This window comes from Sebastes fasciatus, chromosome 15, assembly GCF_043250625.1.
Source record: "Sebastes fasciatus isolate fSebFas1 chromosome 15, fSebFas1.pri, whole genome shotgun sequence".
NCBI classification, from domain to species: domain Eukaryota; kingdom Metazoa; phylum Chordata; class Actinopteri; order Perciformes; family Sebastidae; genus Sebastes; species Sebastes fasciatus.
The window spans coordinates 25,394,254-25,410,694 of NC_133809.1; the positions used below are offsets into that span (position 1 = coordinate 25,394,254).

At 41.5% G+C, this 16,441-nt stretch overlaps 2 protein-coding genes across 4 annotated transcripts; one reads left to right on the forward strand and one right to left on the reverse strand.

Moving 5' to 3' along the window:
* Positions 1–3,180: 3,180 nt before the first annotated feature.
* Positions 3,181–6,178, forward strand: mtres1 (mitochondrial transcription rescue factor 1). Of its 2 annotated transcripts, none has more exons than XM_074660668.1 (4): positions 3,181–3,337; positions 4,805–5,258; positions 5,605–5,677; positions 5,777–6,178. In XM_074660668.1, the coding sequence occupies exons 1-4, from the start codon at positions 3,319–3,321 to the stop codon at positions 5,963–5,965; spliced, it is 735 nt and encodes a 244-aa protein (XP_074516769.1). In that variant the 5' UTR covers positions 3,181–3,318; the 3' UTR covers positions 5,966–6,178. The 2 variants fall into 2 exon arrangements, with proteins under 2 accessions (XP_074516769.1, XP_074516770.1); XM_074660669.1 differs by having other exon boundaries at positions 3,282–3,619.
* An 838-nt stretch (positions 6,179–7,016) lies between these two features.
* bend3 (BEN domain containing 3) lies at positions 7,017–13,604 on the reverse strand. Of its 2 annotated transcripts, XM_074660661.1 has the most exons (6): positions 13,210–13,604; positions 12,634–12,824; positions 11,364–11,430; positions 10,262–10,316; positions 9,888–10,066; positions 7,017–9,751 (listed from the first exon to the last, which is right to left on the reverse strand). In XM_074660661.1, the coding sequence occupies exons 4-6, from the start codon at positions 10,311–10,313 to the stop codon at positions 7,532–7,534; spliced, it is 2,451 nt and encodes an 816-aa protein (XP_074516762.1). In that variant the 5' UTR covers positions 10,314–10,316; positions 11,364–11,430; positions 12,634–12,824; positions 13,210–13,604; the 3' UTR covers positions 7,017–7,531. The 2 variants fall into 2 exon arrangements, with proteins under 2 accessions (XP_074516762.1, XP_074516761.1); XM_074660660.1 differs by lacking the exons at positions 11,364–11,430; positions 13,210–13,604 and having other exon boundaries at positions 12,634–12,816.
* Between the last annotated feature and the right edge of the window lie 2,837 nt (positions 13,605–16,441).

The window sequence follows — 16,441 nt, forward strand, 5'->3', positions numbered from 1 at the left end:
TTGCTTTGCTTCTGTGCGGTAACTCTTGTCTATTTCTCCATGCTGGGGGCGTGCCGACCGCCATGTACTGTAGGTAATACACTAACTATGAATAAGTTCCTCATACAAACCCACTTCAAAACACCCAAACTATCCCTTTAATATTTGACACCGGATTTGTCTGGACTGGCTCAGAAACTGGAAAATTGTTGGAGCACCAACTCTGTCTAGTCACATGAGCCTTGACCTTAACAAACTGAAATATCATCAGTGATAAATTAATCAAGTATATTTTGTCTTATTTTAGATGTTTTTTTAGACCTACTGCCACGACAAAACCGCCGGCAACTGTGGTATAAACACATATACAGTATATGTCATTACATTAATCCTCTTGTCAGAGTGGACAAGGACAGGTTTACATTTAATCTATTTGAACAGGTGGATGCCACATCAGTCACCACCATTACATCTGTCAAACAACAAACCACAATGCAGATTTAACTGCAAAAAGATCATTAAATCCATGCTCAGATTTGCATGATTTCCTTCTGCTAGCACAATTTGTTAATAACCATAAAACATAACTGAATGTAAACCACCAGCATATATGATATACTGTAGTATATGTCCATTATGTGTCTATAGTAAAGGAGTAATCCTCCATTTTTTATCTGTAAAATGGTGATTTCACTGTCCAGTGTATATTGAATGAGATGCAGATAATGAAAGAGCACAGCACACACCGACATGTCACCATGTTTCCTGAAGAGATTTTGAATGTTGACACAAGATTTATCTGGGACATCCCTGACTGTTTTGAGTAGAGTTTACAGGCAGATATGCAAGGATGTAAATGCACTTATGTTTACACATGGACATAGTACAAACTTTATAATACTGACTTTTTTTTAACGGGAACATATTGTATGCATCCTAGCAAATGACATCTTGTTCTTACATTATTTTCAATAATGTGGTGACACCAGTATTATGCACTTGAAGTGACACTAGACATTATGAATTGTAGTGAATCTGAATGTTAAAAATAATAATTAAAATAATAACGTATCCAAGCTGGTGTATTGACAAATGCATAACTGCTCCGACACAAAATAATACACAACCACTTAAAGCTTCTTGTGAAATGTTAAAAAAAGATGTTCTTGTTGTCATTATACTCAAATGGGCTGTATAAATAACTTGATTACCTTTTAATATATGTATTCAAATTTATCTTATGCTGGAAAAATAAAAGTTGCAATAAATGTTTGGGGTAAACCGTTGTATATTTAAAAAATGTTGCTGGCTTGGATCCTCAAATATTTTTCACAGAAGAAATTTTTATATGTCACAGGAGGAAAACCACAGGTGTAAATAATAAAATGAATGATTCTATGGTTTCAGGGTTCTGTAAGTGCACACCCGTGCTTTTCCTAATATGACAAGTCAAAATGTCTGCTGTGGAAAAAGGCCTATACAAACGGAATGTGTTTAAATAATGTAAGTGCAAGGCAGAGCATTTTTACTTCTTGTTTAGAGTTATATATACAGCGTATATACATTACACTTTATGTTCATGTTGATTTTGAAAAAAAAAAACATGGCAAATAAATATAAAAAATATTGGTTGAAATATATTTGAAAACGACAGTGGCACATATTTGATGTTTTCGGCATCATTGGGCAAAAATCCCATATTAACCTTCTAGCATATTGTAATTCAAGTGTTCTGAGAGATAAATAGACTTCTGCACCTCCTCATGGCTCTGTTTTCAGGCTTTAGAAAATCTATTGTTGCCATTGGCTGTTTAAATATGAATCAATATTCGGTTACTGTAATGCCTATTTCAAATATTTTCAGAAACATCTTGTGGTGTACTGTTTAGTTGTAAAATGAGAAAGTTTGTTCCGGCTGGTGGGCGGTGCTTGGTATTTCCTCAACTGATCTCAACATGGCTGCCGGGTCACAAACATTTTACAGCTAAACAGTACACTACAAGATGATTCTGAAAATGTTTGAGGCGATAAAAAAGGTATTACAGTAACAGAATATTGATTCATATTTGATCAGCGCTGCCTAGTTTGACCGTTTGATCGGAGTTTGCGAGTGATTGACAGCTGCTCAGAGACGGCAGAGCTCCAGCTCGGCTCTGATTGGTTGTTTTCCTCTGGTCTGTGAAATCCTGCAGATGCCATTAGGAGCACCGGAGGACACAGAGGCACATGATTTTTTTTAGATTACCTGGCTCATGCACTACTGTCAGGATATAGTGACCGTTTTATAAAAATAACTTTTTTAATCACATCCAATTCTACGCACTGCTGCGTTAACTTTGATTTCCTGGATAATCATTTCTGGTTCATTTACTATAGGCCTATAACAGATTATGTGGACATTGTGTAAAATCCGCCAGAGAAGAGGTAGTCTGTGATAACCCTGGCTCTGTGGGGGCGAGGATCCCAGATTGTGGAGATACGTATGGGATCGCCACTAGCTGCAGAATCTCATCCCGATATCTCACTGCATTCAGATGGCCTTCAATGATGACAAGCCTTATTTTGCCATTGACATCGTTGAGGGAACACACAACCACGCTGGTTGACCTGCAACGAATCCTGGTTGAGGAATGGAACGCCATCCCACAGCAACGTGTGACCAGGTTGGTGACCAGCATGAGGAGGAGGTGCCGGGCTGTTGTGGCTGCGTATGGATCTTCCACCCGCTACTGAGGCTCCTGACGGTGTATTAAATGAATAAAGTGTAAAATAGCCAATATGTCTTGTTTGTTCCTTGTTACTGATAGAGAGTTCAATCATCCAATCCACCAACCAACTCAAAACAAGAGTCAATACCAACAGGAGAATACACTGTTTACCATTGGCAGAGCATTTTGGCACATTTTTCTTGGGTGCTACCCACATAATCAGCTGTGCTGCTCATCCCACAAATGCATGATCCTTACAAGTTGGACATCATTGTGAAGGTAAATAAACAGGCTTTCTAACGATGTAAAATACAATGACCATTAGCATTGTAACAACAGAGAAATAATTCACCAAACACAAGTTTCCAAACTTTTTTTCCCAGTTTATAATCAGTAGTGGAGTTGGAAAGTGTCATGCTACAATTTTAAAAAATAATATCCGGGGGAAATTTGGCTGTTTTTCATAAAAACATGAAAAATCCCAATGTGGTTTGGTGTTGCCTCCTCACAAGCTCGGCCAGATAGTGTAGTTCTCCTCCTGTCCGGTAGGTGGCAGCACCTTCACTCTGCTGGTAAACAAGTAGCCCATCACACGAGCCGAGGAAGAACACACAGTAACAAGCAACAACCTATGAAAGGTTATCCTTTAGGTGAGTGGACCACCAGATGATTATTACGCGTTAGCAGCTTCATATTCAGCATTTATCAGCAAAGGTAAACAGGCTACACAGCGTATAGGTTAGTGTACTCGTGGTGTGTTGCACATGGACTGAGATAATGACTGCACGAGCTCACTGAAGAAGAGTAAAGCTAGTAAAGCTAGCTGCTAACTAGTTGCTAGGTTAGCTTGCTGCTAGCTGCTTCAGCTCCTGTTTCACCTTCATCCTGAAGAATGTCAAGCTCAACCCACCAGAGACACCATCCTCATAAAGGTACACAATAATAAGACAATATTATGAGAAGACTTATTGCAGTGTTCTTCCACTGGCATATATATTTAACGTTACCTTCCAGAAATGTTTGTTAGCATGTCAGCATAAAAGCATCACTTCCGGTAAAACAGCAAACTGCAATTTAACATCAGTAATGAAGTTTGTGCAGCTCGTACTATCATTGTTTTACAGAATAATTAGTGCAACAGTCTTAAATGTAAAATCTATTATGACATGAGCAAAACCGTGGCTAGAAATAAAATGAGGCTTTTACTTTGAAGGTAAATTTGTTGACTAGTGTTGCAGACTTTATAATCCAAATAGTCTTAATTTACTCTTTACAAAGGTGCTTTAACAATCAAACAAGAAAAACACTTCACGTTTATCTAATTAATAACATAATTATTAGTATGAATGGTGAAATGATGGATTCAAATAGGACATCATTGGTAAGCAAGTCTAAAATATTGATCTTGATCAGTTTTATTCTTGACCTTGTAATCAGCAGTTGACAAATGATTTCGAGAGGTGATTTACAACATAGACAGATATTGTTAAAAATGTTATTTTTATAAAACGGTCACTATATCCTCACAGTAGTGCATGAGACAGGTAATCTAAGAAAAATCATAATCAAATCTCCTAATGGCATCTGCATGATTTCACAGGCCGCAGAAAAACAACCAATCAGAGCCGAGCTGGAGCCTTGCCATCTCTGAGCAGCTGTCAATCACTTGCGAGCTCCGATCAAACGGTCAAACTAGGCAGCAAATATGAATCAATATTCTGTTACTGTAATGCCTATTTCATGCCTCAAATGTCTTCAGAATCATCTTGTAGTGTACGGTTTAGCTGTAAAATGAGAAAGTTTGTACCCAGCAGCCATGTTGAGATCTGTTGAGGAAATATCCCGCCCACCAGCCGGAGCAAACTTTCTTATTTTACAGCTAAACCGTACACTATTGTCTCCTGTCACGGGCTAAATTTTTTGAAGCCTGAAAACAGAGCCATGAGGAGGTGCAGAAGTCTAGTCTCTCAGAACACTTGAATTACAATATGCTGAAAGGTTATTATGGAACTTTTGCCGAATGATGCCAAAAATATTCTGCCTACTGCAGTTTTAAATTTGTCACAACAAGATCAGTAATATCGCATAATGATTCCTAACCATCCATGTTTTTCTAGTGACTGGGTGGAGTGCCAACATGCAGAGTTTGGTGGTGCAGGCTCTTGCCATGAGGCAGCTGGGAAGGTTGAATCCTCGCCACCTGCTGGCTGCTGGATATGGACTTAGGCAGAACGAATGGTGTCCCAGGACCATCCACACACGCCAGTTGTGGGGCTGCTCGGCTTTCCCCGCACTTGGCTGTCACAGACCCGCTCTACGTGGCAGAGACGCCGTCAGGGGTTGGTCTGTCCACCAGCTGAGGTTTAAAAGCAACAAGAAGAAAGTAGCTGCTCGGGCAGCACAGGAGGACGAGGACGAAGACGAGGACGAAAAAGACCCTGAGGACAGCGATTATGAAGACGAGGTGGATGAGAACCCAAATCTACCGAAGGACTATAAAGACATGGAGAAACATGTGCCGTCGTTTCGATATGATGTCATCATGAAAGCTGGCCTGGACATGGCACGCAAGTGAGTCACTCCCTGTCAGCTGCTCTTGTAGCTTTAAATGACTTTTTTCTGTATAGCTGTCTAAATGTAAAGAAACAAGAATAGGCTGATAAATAACCAATTAGAGTTTTTCCAAACAAACAGATATCAGGCAGTGAATGCTGTCCAAGCTGAATAGGATGCCGTTTTTGTACAACATATTTGTTGTTTGGCATGGTTTAGGTTTCCCATTGCATGCTCACAGTGGTGTTTCAGCATAACAGGAATTACTGATGAGATTTGGGGGATTTTGTGACATGAATATGTTCAAATACAACTTGTTTCCTTCTTCGAACCAACTGAACAACTGTCTTTTGTCTTATAACAGTAAAATTGAAGACGCCTTCTATAACAACAAGCTCAGGTTAAATGGACAGAAACTCATCAAGAAAAATAAAACGGTAATTGATGTTTGATTACAAGTTACATATTCCTGACATATACTCACTCTTTCCATTTGTGCCCTTTACCTCATTTCTCATATTTTGTTCTTTATTTAGGTGAAAGTCGGGGACACCTTGGACCTGGTACTGTCGGAGAACCAAGAAACGAGCACGGTTACTCTGATGAGAGTCATCCTCCGGAGGGTTTTCGGTGTATCCAATAACACAGAAAAGCACAAAGTTGCCATAAGACGCTGGAAATGTATAGAGCTTCCCAAGGATGAGGCCTTTAAGCCACAAACTTGAATAGGACCCTGTTGACTGTAATACCATTTGCCAGTGAAGGCAACAACACCCGCTGAAAAGTTGGATCTCGAATGGATTACAAAGGTATAATGTAAAGGTTAAACAGTTCTGTGTTTGTGTAGACATTAAGCAGTTGGTTGGGGGAAAGACTGAGTGTTTACCTTTCCCCATTATACTGTGAGACTCCTCTAATAAAAGTGCATTTTGACATCATGTTCCTAATGAGTTGGCTGATAAAAAGCATATGACATTGTCTTGCAAGTCCATGAGTTTTCATCAGAATCATTAGTTTTGTGATATGTTCTGCTACTAATATCTTTTTTCGTTATTACTCATTTTTGTTGAGGCAAAAATGTAAAATGGTAAGTACCAGCAGAAGCAATACTTATGTTGCGTTGTACAGAGCTTGTTGGGGAGTGTTCAGGATGCACTCCTCGGGGTGTCGGTATCCAATAGAGTGCTACAGGAATGAGTCCTAAAACCCGCAAATGAGTTAGCATTTTAGCACCTCCAGTTTCCTCGTCTGGAAGTCAATGGGTTTTTAGTTAATGCCTGAAATAAGGTCTGTGGTTAATACATGCTGAAGAGATTGTAATGTTTTGTTCTGAGATATAAAATACATCAGTAAATACCCCACTTGTGAAGTTTTAAGCCTGTATGTGTCTTAAAAAGGCGGTTGCTAACAAGTGGATAAATAATACTACTAAACGTAATCATGCAGACTCGTCCACCTTCAAAGTTAGCTTTTTACTTCTGCCGATTGTATTCACACTTCAAAAATCATAAAAGTGGTGTTCATTTGTGAATATTATCTTGCTGAACAAAATGTGAAAGTATCAAACATTTGTTTGCCACAGAACTTATTTTCTGCAATAATCCAAAACCGAATGGAGAAATCCCGTTGGCTTTTTGTCGAGGGAACCAGGGCGATGCTAACTTCCTGGTTGGCCTTCAAAAATACGTCATCCCTGGAGCACTCTATAAATCCAGGTTAGATACCTCAACAGGGACAGTTTGGTGCCATTATGTAAAACAGTCCAATCACATGTCATATTTATAATTGTGATTTTATTAGAAATAGGTTATCATGATCCATTGTCATGTTAAATTGTCTTTATAATATAAACTTCTATAAGAAGGCTTAACATAAGCACATTGTTATTGAAACAGTGGTGGCACAATGCTACATCGGTAACTGCAATGGAAATGCATCACGTCATTGTGATTAATATTTCTATCCATAGAGCAAATATGTGACCTATGCTATATGCTACTATCATTGTTATTGTTTTTAAGGCTACAACAAAGTATGTTAGATAAGCTATGACAGATTTGGCTTATAAATAGAAGCAGTTTTTACTCTTTATCCAACAATAGTAACACTACATAGACTGCAACATCTACTGCTGTAGTCAAAAGGTAAAATAGGACTACGGATAGTACTGAAGAAACTCATAACAGCTTGGCTTCATCCTACATAGGACAGGTTGAAAAAGTTCATCAATGCGGGTTCAGCTTATATACTGTGCAATTATTTTTTATTTGCCTAACTGAAAAGTACTGTAACTAGGACACAGTGCTTGACCTCTTGGCCTTCTTAAGGATGTCGCACTTCTTGCGATTGGGGCGCCGGCAGCGCTCGTCGATGCTTGGCACACATTCGTAGTGCCACACCTCCTCCATCTTATCCACAGGATACACCGCTTCCACGTAGTGACGGATCAATCTGAGGCGGACGGGGTCGAGCTGCTTCTTGTTGCAGGCCCCTGAATGGTTGTACTGCAGCCGCAGGTTCTCCTGAGTGAAGAGCTCAGGGAAGAGGCGCACCAACAAGCGGGCGGCGAAGTTCCCAACAGAGAGACTCTGCTGGACGATTTCCCGTACCTCGGTGTCTGAGAGAAGGTAGATAGACGGTACAGGGAAATCGGGCTTGGTTACAGTCAGTTCGTCCAGGGGAATTTTACAAAAGTCTTTGCTACTTTTCTCAGGAGGTAAAGAGGGAATGTCTGGATCCTCCCTCATGCTATCTGGATTGAGCTGGTTCAGCTGACAAAGAAAGTCCTGCTCTGTGTCTTGTCCGTACACTTTGCGTTGCTGCAGGTAGGATCTTCTCTGCTCCGTGTCACGTCTCCTGCACCTCTCGTCAAGCTTGCCCACGAATTCCAACATCCACACTCTGTCGTTCTTAGCCCGAGAGTAGACTAACTGCACATAATGACGGATCAGATTTACCCGAATGGGGTCGAGCTGCTTTTTACCGAGAGAACCGCTGCAGTTGTACTGCTTCCGCGCGTTCTCGTGGGTGAAGAGTTCAGGGAACATGAGCACCAGCAGCCGAGAAGCAAAGTTCCCAATGGACAAGCTACATTCATAGTTGTTCTTCAGCTGCTCTGTGGACAAGAGGTACTGCTGGGGAACAGTAAAGTCAGGAAGATGAATCTCTAGATTGTCAAAATCCACAGGTGTAAGCAACGACTTTTTGGCCTTGCGACCGGGCCTTTCACAATCGCTCCCCTCTGGAACCCTAATAATAGAAACATCCTCAGGAAGGCTGGCCAGGTCATAGCCCTCATCGTTGATATTGTCAGGTTCGCTCCCATTGCCGTTACTGTGAGGACCCTCGAGTGCATCCTCCATGTGCTGAATGCACACCTGAAGCCAGCTGTCCTCAGGCACATCAGGAAAATTAGCTTCCATATACTTTCTTATTATTTCCATCTTGTCGGAGTCCAGAATTAGCTGCCCCACGCTACTGAAACGGCTGGAGCCTTCTGGCATTTTCCCCTCTTCGAAAACCTCAGGGAAGAGACGGTGCATAAGGAAAATAATAAAGTCCTCAGGTGAGGAGAACTCATCCAGCTCCTCTGTGGCTTGTGTATTAAAAGGGAGGTCTGACGCAGCCACGCCGCTCTGCTGGTTATCTAAAGAGATATCCTCCTCCCGGCCTTGCTCATTGATGAAACGATAGGTTTGAGGATGCTCCGCCTTTACCCCAGAACCTGTGATTGTCTGCTTCCTGAGCAGCCGAGCACTCTCCATGTCCCTCTGTGCCCAGAAGCGATTAAACAAGTCATTAATCTGAAGGAGGCATTCTTCCTGCCAGACGCTGTTGCTCTTGACCGAAGGGTAGCATACCTCAACGTAGTTCCGGATGAGCTGCAGGTGCAGAGACTCCAGCGTTCTCTTACTTGCCATGCATTCATGAGAGCACTCCCTGGCTTTGAACAGCTCTGGGAAGAGGTGAACCAGCAGCCGACACCCAAGCTCCCCGGCGCTGGATGTCTGCTCCATCAGCTGATTCAATTCGTCGCTTGTTAGCAGATATTCAGGAGGAGGCTGGAACTCCGTCAGCATCTCGGCCGGCTTGATCTGCTTCTTTATTCGCATGACTTCGAGGGTTAACAAGTCCACTTTGCTGTGCAGCTGTGTCATGCTCGAATTGAGGGTATTGAGAATGAGAAACATTTTCTCAATCAGCGGATAAAGGCTAGAGTCCGTCGCCGACGCCTGCCCTAAAGCGTCTATGGCGGGATGGGTCTCCAATGGGCCGTTGTCCTCCGAACTTTGGAGCTTTGATGAGAGGATGCTGCTGAAGTTGAGTTGATTCCCGGCCTGCTGCTCCAGACTCGGTGTGTTCCTCTTCTCTGAGATCCTGTGGGAGATGCTGAAGAGAGGCTTTCTGTAGGAGACTCTGGGCTTCTGCTGGACGTAATTCCTCTTCTGTCCAGTTGTGGTGAGGCAAAGAGGCTCAAGTCTGCTGCTCTCATCCATCAAATGCCGCCTCATCTAGACAGAGTAAATATCATTCAAAACACACATATGTACTGTAAGAGACACCTTTATACAACAGGTAGGATATGCAAGTTGTCTGTGTTGTATACCAATGTTTTTAGTTAGATAAAAGGGTCTGAGGTTAGCTTACCTCGCCAGAGACTCTGGCTCTCTTGCTGCTGGAAGACTGGTTTGTGTAAGGGCCGATCTCTGCAGATGGCCGTTTAACAGCCTCAGTGGCTCCAGGAGACCCTCCTCCGAGTCCTTCAGGTGACTCACAAATAGCAAAGTCTTCTGATTCCTCCTTAAAATCCTGGACATGCTTGTGTTCTGCAAATTATGACAGAATCACATTTTCTATGTTAAAGCTGCAGTCGGTAACATTGAGCAAATATGACAAAAAGTGATTTTTATACTGTCACTATATCGTGACTGCAGAGTGCGTGAGAGAGATAATTGTGAAAAAAAATCATGTTCCTGTGTGTTTTTAAAAAAAAAAAAATATATAAATACAATATAAGTTACCTTTCTCAAGCATTGCTTCATCTGAAACTTCTCCATACTCAGGGGAATTCATAGCCTAGAAAAAGAAAAAAAAATCACAAACATATGAAGTCACAGAGAAACTGACTAATCTTCACAAAGAATCGCACAAAAGCACCGCGTTAAATCTTGTGTTTACCAGAGATGTGCTCATAAGTTTCTTGGAGATATTCATTCAGCACGAAAAAAGCAAAGAAAAATAATTAATCGACTAAAGAAATCTTAGTCGACGAAGAGGGGCCAGCCCTAATAAGTGATTAGTCCTTTGACGGAAAAGAAACTGACGACAATTATCAATCAATTATTTGCTCAAGTATTTTTGCAAGCTGAAATTCAACAGTTCCAGCTTCTCAAATGTGAATATCTTGTTAATATTCTGATTGTAAACTGATTACCTTTGAGATTTGGACTGTTGGTCTAACAAAACAACAACATTTCGAAACATCACAATGGGCTCTGGGATCTTATGATGGGCGTTTGTCACTATTTGTTTACATTTTATAAATGCTTCATCGAGAAAAATAATTGGTCCATGAATTGATACTGAAAATAGTTATTAGTTATATTTCCAGAACCCAACTAAATTCAACCAAGCAACAAGAAGTTGGAATTATAACTAGAATATACTGATACCTGATCAGATATCGGGGCCGCTACTGGTTCAAATAGCTGGATTGGATGTCGGTGACAATAGGGCCAATATATTCAATTCAGTTCTATGTCTATATACTATATACACATTATAAACTGGAATCATAATTCCTGTTAATATTGAAGCTTTTTTTTGACCAAGTTGCTGGTGTGTGATTTATTATTATTATAATAAATAAACATTAACGGGACTGTTTGTAACTTCTTACACGTATAAATCAATCCGGGTCGGTGTCCCATGCGCGCTTGCATTTAGCTACGCTGTTCCGACTCAGACTCCAACACAAACTACACAGAAGCACCAAAACCGCAAAGTTCTATCTAGTAACGCCCGTCTTGCAAAACAGTGTTGGCTGCGGTCGGAGGACGCGGGGGAGACGTAGCTTTGGTCTCCAGGGCCGGAGTCTCTGCTGTACTCTGCTCCTCTGCCTGCCTGCCTTCACTCACACACCGCGCTCGTTCTCGCTCTCTCAGCTCGCCCTCCGGCCGCGGTCGGGAGGCTGAGGCAGGAAAAGCAAACACTAGGATCAGCACTGGTTCATGGAGAGACCTTCGTCTGGTCAGTTAACATTACTGCCAAGCTACTGAAATACAGAGTGATATTGTGGTTTTAGCTGATGTGTGTCGCCTCACTGTTTTGACGGATGCTCGCTCACATTCAGGTAGTGCCTGCACACGGGCGAGCACGAGCAACAGGACGCTGACTTTCGTTGACTTAACAGGCCTCAGGTGTCGCTGTTACAACCAATTTCTGATTCTTACAAACAGTCCCTTTAAATACATTTAAATCTAAGTATTTATTGGTCACATTTTGTTTTACAAAGTTAGGAAAGCAATGTTTAAGTCAGGCCTGATGTTGTCTTGCACATACAAAAATGATCCCAGACATTTCCACACAGTCAGGCATACAGCTTGTTAATTAAACACTGGTATCGGATCGGTACTCGGTATCGGTCGAAACCCAAAGCCCAGATATCTGTATTGGGACTGAAAAAGTCAGATCAGTGCATCCCTAAAAACACTGTTTTTTAAATGCTTGATAGATACCAACAAATAACACATATATATACTGTACATTTAAAATGATAGTGTGTGAACACATTTATAAATCCCAAACTACTCATGTTAGTTGTGCTATAAACATGTGGTTGCTGGTACAGTATGCCACCGTTATGACAAACAGCATGTGACCAGCTGCAGCCAAACACATTATTACCTGTAATGCTGCCAGGCAGGTGAGCCTGATCAAATCTGTTGTAAATTACAGACTCATTTTGTTTTTACAAAGGCAAACTATGTGCATTATTATAGCCAGACAGGGACTGTGCTGAGCTGTGCTGTAGTGTGTTCATGCCACCGTGCACTGAGTTGCCTCCTAGCTCCCCTCAAGCCGTTATGAAGCAGCTACTTCCTCATTCTTCCGCCCATGAACCCTTGAACCAAAACACGAGCAGACTCCTCTCAGCTGTCAGAGCTGAACTCTGGACACTAACTTGTCCTCTTAACAACAACAACCCGGGCTCACTGTGGACAACATCAAAGCACCGCGGTGGTTTTAGTAGTGCAACATTGTCTGTGTGCATGTTAATGACGCGGCTGTTTGCGTGGACGAGTCCCCCCCCACCTCCTCCTCCTGCTGCTGCTGCACGGACTCTTGTTAGATTAACGGTAATAAACACGCGTGACCGGCGGTTCGAGCTCACCTTTACGAGTCCACGCACTCCTGTAGGACTGGTAGCGACGGGCTGGACATGTCTGCGGACTGTCACGGTGCTGTATGTTGCAGGTTAACTGTTCTTCTTCTTCTTGTTGATGTTTCTTTTTCTCGCTCGGCTCCTGTGCTTTCTCGCGTGACGTGACCGGGGCGCGCGCCTGCTGTGTCACTTCCGCACAGCTGTGGAGAGGAAAAAATAATAAACCAAAAGTTATAATACCGTCTACATGAAACATTTCCGATGAACTCATACTGGTATAAACAAAAACAATTATTTATTTATTAATTATTATCATTATTATTTTTATTATTATTATTATTATTATTTATTTATTTCGTCTATTTTTACATATATGTGTGTGTATGTATGTGTATGTGTATGTGTATGTATATGTATGTATATACAGTATGTATATACATACATATACACTCACCGGCCACTTTATTAGGTACACCTTGTACCTAATAAAGTGGCCGGTGCTAGTACCGGGTGGTCTTCTGCTGCTGGAGCCCATCTGCTTCAAGGTTGGACGTGTTGTGCGTTCAGAGATGGTATTCTGCATACCTTGGTTGGAACGAGTGGTTATTTGAGATACTGTTGCCTTTCTATCATCTCCAACCACTCTGCCCATTCTCCTCTGACCTCTGACATCAACAAGGCATTTTCATCCACACAACTGCCGCTCACTGGATATTTTCTCTTTTTCGGACCATTCTCTGTAAACCCTAGAGATGGTTGTGCGTGAAAATCCCAGTAGATCAGCAGTTTTTGAAATACTCAGACCAGCCTGTCTGGCACCAACAACCATGCCACGTTCAAAGACACTTAAATCCCCTTTCTTCCCCATTCTGATGCTCGGTTTGAACTTCAGCAAGTCGTCTTCACCACGTCTAGATGCCTAAATGCATTGAGTTACTGCCATGTGATTGGCTGATTAGCTATTTGTGTTAACAAGCAATTGAACAGGTGTGCCTAATATAGTGGCTGGTGAGTGTATGTATATATGTACGTATTTGTGTATATGTATATGTGTGTATGTATGTATGTATGTGTATGTATATTTATGTATATATATGTGTGTATATATATATGTGTGTATGTGTATATATGTATATATATATATATATATATATATATATACAGTGCCTTCAGAAAGTATTCAGACCCCTTCACTTTTTTCACATTTTGTTATGTTGCAGCCTTATGCTAAAATCAATAAAATTACTTGTTTCCCTCATCAATCTACACGCAATACACCACAATGACAAAGTGGAAACAGAATTTTAGACATTTTTGCAAATTTATTAAAAAGAAAAAACTGAAATATCACATTGACATAAGTATTCAGACCCTTTACTCAGTACTTAGTTGAAGCACCTTTGGCAGCGATTACAGCATCGAGTCTTCTTGGTATAACGTGACAAGCTTTGCACACCTGGATTTGGGGAGTTTCTGCCATTCTTCTCTGCAGATCCTCTCCAGCTCTGTCGGGTGTGATGGGGACCGTCGGTTGACAGACATTTTCAGGTCTCTCCAGAGATGTTCGATTGGGTTCAAGTCAGGGCTCTGGCTGAGCCACTGAAGGACATTCACAGAGTTGTCCCTAAGCCACTCCTGCGTTATCTTGGCTGTGTGCTTAGGGTCATTGTCCTGTTGGAGGGTGAACCTTCGGCCCAGTCTGAGGTCCTGAGCACTCTGGACCAGGTTTTCATTAAGAACATCTCTGTACTTTGCTCTGTTCAGCTTTCCCTCAACCCTGACCAGTCGCCTTTCCCTGCCGCTGAAAAATACCCCCAAAGCATGATGCTGCCACCACCGTGCTTCACCGTTGGGGTGGTATTGGGCAGGTGATGAGCGGTGCCTGGATTCCTCCAGACATAATGCTTAGAATTGAGGCCAAACAGTTCAATCTTGGTTTCATCAGACCAGACAATCTTGTTTCTCACAGTCTGAGTGTCCTTTAGGTGCCTTTTTGCAAACTCCAAGCGAACTTTCATGTCCGTCTAGCCACTCTGCCACTAAGCCCCGATCAGTGGAGTGTTGCAATGATGGTTGTCCTACTAGAAGTTTCTCCCATCTCCACACAGGATCTCTGGAGCTCAGTCAGAGTGACCATCGGGTTCTTGGTCACCTCCCTTACCAAGGCCCTTCTCCCCCCGATGCTCAGATTGGCCAGGCGGCCAGCTCTAGTGAGAGTCCTGGTTGTTCCAAACTTCTGCCATTTAAGAATTACGGAGGCCACTGTGCTCTTGGGGACCTTCAATGCTGCAGAATTTGTTTGTAGCCTTCCCCAGATCTGTGCCTTGACACAATCCTGTCTCTGAGCTCTTCAGGCAGTTCCTTCGACCTCATGGATTGTTTTTTGCTCTGATATGCATTATCAGCTGTGAGACCTTATATAGTCAAGTGTGTGCCTTTCCAAATCATGTCCAATCAATTGAATTTTCCACAGTTGGACTCCAGTCAAGGTGGAGAAACATCTCAAAGATGATCGAGGGAAATGGGAGGCACCTGAGCTAAATTTCAAGTGTCATAGCAAAGGGTCTGAATACTTAAGTAAATGTGATATTTCAGTTTTTACTTTTTAATAAATTTGCAAAAATGTCTGAAATTCTGTTTCCACTTTGTCATTGTGGTGTATTGCGTGTAGATTGATGAGGAAAAAAAGTAATTTTATCGATTTTAGCATAAGGCTGCAACATAACAAAATGTGAAAAAAGTGAAGGGGTCTGAATACTTTCTGAAGGCACTGTATATATATATATTTCTCTTCTTCTTATTTCATGACTTATTTGTGGATACTCTCCCTGTGTTGTATTCTCTACAATTTGAATTTTATGTGTCCATGTTTGAGAATCAGTTACGTCCTTTGTGGCCAGCTGTGGCTGTTTGTGTGTATGTTGTTGTCAGGTATGATTGAATGATGTGTTGTGTCACGGGTGAGTGTTGTTCAGGAAAACAAAAAGTAACTTTCCCTGTATAGTGACTGTTCTATTGATTATTGACAATTAATAAAAAGACCTTTGAAGAAGAAGAAGAAAAACAATAGTACCGCCCTTTTTAATAAAAGTGTTTAATTACAGCAGCTGTCATTATGTTGAGCCTCACGTGAGGACTGAGGCAGCTATAGTTTCATTCACCAACATTGTTGTGACTTTTAGAGCTGCATTTAGGCTATATGCATTTGTTGTAGTGCTCATTTCCTTCCTTTTTTATGCAATTGCCTAGAAATGTACACCTGTTTATTGTGTATGCACCATATAAAACCAGTGGTGGAAAGTAACTCAGTAGGCTACATGTACTGTAATAGCTAAAGTTGCCTACATAAGTAAAACTCTGAGCAGGGCTGGCTCTAGCCCTTTTGGTTCCCTAGGTGAAATTCGGATTTGAAGGCCCCCCGACCCCCCGATACCCCACCAGAATTTTTCATGAAGGGTGGCTTATGAGATCTCATGCTCCAACATTGTCATGTTATGATATTTTGTCTTTATTTATGGGTCTTAATTTATATTTGCATTTGGCTAACTTTTTACTAAGTGTAGTGGCCATTTGTCATAAAAATCAAAAATCAAAATCAAACTTCAATCAAAGAGCCGCCGACGCACCATGGGTATGTGGATTATGCAGGCAAAAGAGGTCCATTGTCCATGCAAATGTGTGTGCAAATGTATGTGTTTCTGATGATTTATTTATATAAAAAAAAAAAAAATAAGCAAACGAAGCACAAAGAAAACACTGATGTTGCTGCCTCTCTTGTTCTGGTAAAAAAACATAAGCCCACCCAGGTGCATGCTGG

Coding starts and splice junctions, on each gene's coding strand:
- mtres1 (XM_074660669.1), top strand. CDS start 3,580: ATGTCAAGCTCAACCCACCAGAGACACCATCCTCATAAAG. Junction 5,259..5,604: donor GGCCTGGACATGGCACGCAA/GTGAGTCACTCC, acceptor GTCTTATAACAG/TAAAATTGAAGACGCCTTCT. Junction 5,678..5,776: donor TCATCAAGAAAAATAAAACG/GTAATTGATGTT, acceptor TTCTTTATTTAG/GTGAAAGTCGGGGACACCTT.
- bend3 (XM_074660661.1), bottom strand. CDS start 10,313: ATGAATTCCCCTGAGTATGGAGAAGTTTCAGATGAAGCAATGCTTGAG. Junction 10,067..10,261: donor TGAAGCAATGCTTGAGAAAG/GTAACTTATATT, acceptor CATAATTTGCAG/AACACAAGCATGTCCAGGAT. Junction 9,752..9,887: donor GAGCCAGAGTCTCTGGCGAG/GTAAGCTAACCT, acceptor TACTCTGTCTAG/ATGAGGCGGCATTTGATGGA.